The sequence below is a fragment of the Limulus polyphemus genome, unplaced genomic scaffold, assembly GCF_000517525.1.
Source record: "Limulus polyphemus unplaced genomic scaffold, Limulus_polyphemus-2.1.2 Scaffold4068, whole genome shotgun sequence".
Lineage (NCBI taxonomy): Eukaryota > Metazoa > Arthropoda > Merostomata > Xiphosura > Limulidae > Limulus > Limulus polyphemus.
Window position 1 is genome coordinate 90,684 of NW_013669678.1, and position 3,926 is coordinate 94,609.

Consider the following 3,926-nt stretch of genomic DNA (forward strand, 5'->3'; position numbering starts at 1 on the left):
TCTTCATTACCCATTTAAGCCGTCTCCAGCCATTATCTATCTGTATCTGTTGAAGATCTATTGGGTTCTGTTCTGATAAGTAAATACAACGATGGATGAAGAAGAAGAAAAGAAGGCTCAAGTAGCAGACCCGTCGGGTACACAACTAGTATTGTCATTAACTATGGGGCTTCTGCTGATGATGTAGCCAATCCTAACTCGGTCATGATTTGTCCAATTTGGAAACTGTAAACTGTGATCGTCGTATCTCATCTTATGCTACAATTTTTTATACTTTTCACCAAAATCGGATATTTCTGGAGTTTTTACATTTGATTCCTACCACCGAGTAGCTTCTGTTGAGGGAGAGAATCTGTGTTAAGATGAAAAACTGAATCATCCACTAAATAGTTTCAACTCTCTATTTTATTCTACAAGTATAATCTCAACAATGTTGTTCAGTTTGAACAACACAGAAACTATAAAGTATAAAAACAACGACTTAACACTAGTGATCAATAGACAGCTTCAGCCTGCCTTATTTGTTTGTCAGTATGTGCTACAAGGGCAATTGTTCTGGCACAAAAGTTAGTCTCTAGGGAAGTTCTTCTGGCAGCCCTCTGAAACTTCTTGGTGCTAGTAATGAATTGTAACTGCCCTGCTAGTAATGTATTGTAACTGCCCTGCTAGTAGTATAGATGTAATAGTCAAAATTTAACTTAAGCCAGTAGGCTTAGTACACTAAAACAGTTTCGTTACTGACAACAGGCAAACTAAAGTATAAGGCTTGGAATAAAATAGAATTATACTGCCAATAACCTTTCTGTTCTATCTTTCCTTATAATATTATCCATGCTGTTGTAAGCTATATTTTCAATATTTTAATTTTGATGTTTGTTTATAGAGAGCTAGGCATTAAGTCAAGATTTAGAAGTTTTTGTAATAAATAGAAAACGAGTAACGATAAAATGTTCAATTTCGCGCAAAGCTATTTGAAGGCTATCAGATCTAGCCGTTCCTAATTTTGAAGCGATAGACTAGAGGGAAGTTTTGGGTCGTATTTTAAGTTTGCTAAATGCGTCCATTTGTAGGTCTAACTTCACAAACAACGTTTCAACAGAAATTTTAAGACTAATGGTATGTACGCTTAAATTACTTCTCAACTTACTCGCAGAATTTCCTCGCTAATTTATCGATAACAAACACTGACTGACTAGCCTCCTGACAAACAGAAGCACTAACTCTCACGCTCTAACCCACTACTAACACTGAATTAAGTATCCCATTGAGCCGGGGCCTAGCATGGTCTAGTAGTTACTGCTCTTATCTCGCAACCTGCAGGTCGAGGAATCGAATCCCCCGAACATGATCACTCTTTCAGCTTTGGAGGTGTTATGCTGTAATAATCAATCCCACTATTCATTGATAAAAAGTAGTCTAAGAGTTTGTGGTGGGCGGTGTTGGTTAGCTGCATTCCCTTTAATCTAGGCCTAGCATGGCCAGGTAGCTAGGGCGCTAGACTCGCAATCTGAGGGTCATGGGTTCGAAACCTCACCCCACCGAACATGCTCGCCCTTTCAGTCGAGTAGACGTTATAATGTGACGGTCAATCCCACTATTCATTGGTAAAAGAGTAGCCCAAGAGTTGGCGATGGGCGGTGATGAGAGCATTTCAACATACCTGACCATTCTCTTGACGACATGATAGTGACAGGTATAGAGCCAACTCTTGGGCTACTCTTTTACCAACGAATAGTAGGATTGACCGTCACATTATAACGACCCACGGCTGAAAGGGCGAGCATGTTTGGTGTGACGGGGATTCGAACCCGCGACCCTCAGATTGCGAGTCGAGCACCTTAACCACCCGGCCATGCCGAGTCCAGATGATAGTGAAATGTGCATCAAAAATTACAAAACAACAGGATTATCTACCTCTCTCTCAATGCTTATGTTTAGCGAAATTACCTGGCAGCAAATTTTTTGTTCCAAAGAATTTATCCTCCTCGCAAATACTTTCTATTTTTATATATTTTTGACATAGTTTGAAAATCGTGGGTCAGTTTTTATTGTCCTTTGTCATTTTTTGACTACGAAAACCGTTTAATCATGTAATTATTTTAACATTATATGCAGAGAAACTAAAATTAATTAAGCATACTGGTTTTCGAGATCTTGTATTTTACGAACTTATTGTTATTTCTCACACTGTTTGTCTTGATGTCATGGTAAAAATCCATTTTTTTTCCACTGAAGTTTCCTAATATATGGTTTTGAAAATAAGTGCCTCGAACCTCAGAATAATGTAGAATTTTCTGAACGAAATCAAATCTGGACTATTTTATGAACCTAAAATATACACGTGCTAGTGTAGTTTTAACCAATAACTGAAGAAACTTATTATTCTAGGAATGTCGAAATGCTGGAGACAAGAAAGTGAATTTCAAAGATGATAAGGTCAGTAGTCAAGCCTATATATTTGAATATTATTTACTCGCGTGCTGTAGATATACAAATAAAACTATATTTATTTCAAAATTACGTGGTTACTTAAGTCAATATCTATATTTTGATACTGTATTGTGCGTTTCTAGACTTATTTATTTATTCATTACTCCTTTTTATTCGCTTTTTTGTATGAACATTTTTCAGGTCCATATACTGTTCTCATAGACAGAGTAGGCCTTTACTAAGCCTACAACTTGTAGTACAAGTAGGGTTGGATCTATACATCACAAACATTCGCCTTCTTAGCCTGTTTACAACATTTCTCTCTTAAATTCGAACAATGTCGAAGTTATCACTACTGAAAATAAAATGTCTACGTTAGTATTTTTCTTTTTTTAAGTATAGAAAGTGTAGTAATATAACAATACTACATCACCTTGTGAATCGAATCACAGCATGCATTGAGACACGTGAGCTGCAGTAGTTACTGCGTTTTCAGCTTTTTAAAGTTAACTGATTTTTTACACTGTATTTCCCTTTTGATGTAAAATCTGGAAATATATTTTTATCTTGTGTAACTTACTTATCTTTTAATGTTTGACCACCTGAGTGTTTCATACTGTTGTACTTCTATAAAAGATGTTACATTTTGTTGCCAAATATTAAGTTATGTTTATCCAGACAGTGCTAACGCTATTAATTATGGAGTTCTTTTTTAAAGAAAAATTCAACAAGTAAAGAAATTTTAAAAAGAAAACAATATTTTAGAAAGCAAGAATAGCCGATAAATTCGTGAGATTTTTGAAAGCCTATATAGGATTGAGAATTTGCTTAGCCAACTTCAGAAATACTTAACAAATACAGATGTAAAGAAAACTCTGCCTTTTTTTTTTGGTCTATAGCATTTACTTATTTATTTCTTATTCTTATTTACTTATATCTTATTCTTAGTTTGAACTGCAAGGGAAGAATGTCCGGGAATTTATATGTGGTAAGTTTTTTCTGTGCATCTTATTAAACTCTGTGGTTTCAGAAACGAATATATCTTTAGAGATACCAAGCAAATATCGCAGTATAAAATGATATTAAAAATGTAACGTTCTACTGAATTAGACTTTTCAGATTTTTCGTTAAAATTACACATTGATGTTTAATATTTTTGAAAATTACCCCCATCCATAAAATAAATTATATCATAAAGTTCTATCAAAACGTTGCTGTTAAGATCCTAAACCAAGACATTTCTTTAACATACAATTTGAGTGCTTTGATGAAATGTGTAACAAGTTGGATGTCATGTGTTTCTTATGTTCCATTATAATAGGGTGGCTGTGTGGCTGTTTCTGTTATGTATTGAGTTTTCTATGTTTGAGTTCGGATGGTTAACTAATATTTTGTTATTTCTTCAGGGAACAACATCCGTTATGAATGTGTAAAAAATAAGGCATCATCAAATGTAAGTAAAGACTACATCGCTTCAATTCTGTTCTAATATCACA

General features: G+C 34.7%; 1 protein-coding gene across 1 annotated transcript in view; it reads left to right on the forward strand.

Moving 5' to 3' along the window:
• LOC106470534 overlaps positions 1-3,926 on the forward strand; it is a gene marked incomplete at its 3' end in the record, with an annotated part of 60,530 nt that overhangs the window by 43,594 nt on the left and 13,010 nt on the right. The window contains exons 12-14 of the mRNA XM_013931093.2: positions 2,389-2,436; positions 3,379-3,418; positions 3,837-3,883. Coding sequence (XP_013786547.1) covers positions 2,389-2,436; positions 3,379-3,418; positions 3,837-3,883 — 135 coding nt within the window. The remainder of the gene's footprint in view (positions 1-2,388; positions 2,437-3,378; positions 3,419-3,836; positions 3,884-3,926) is intronic.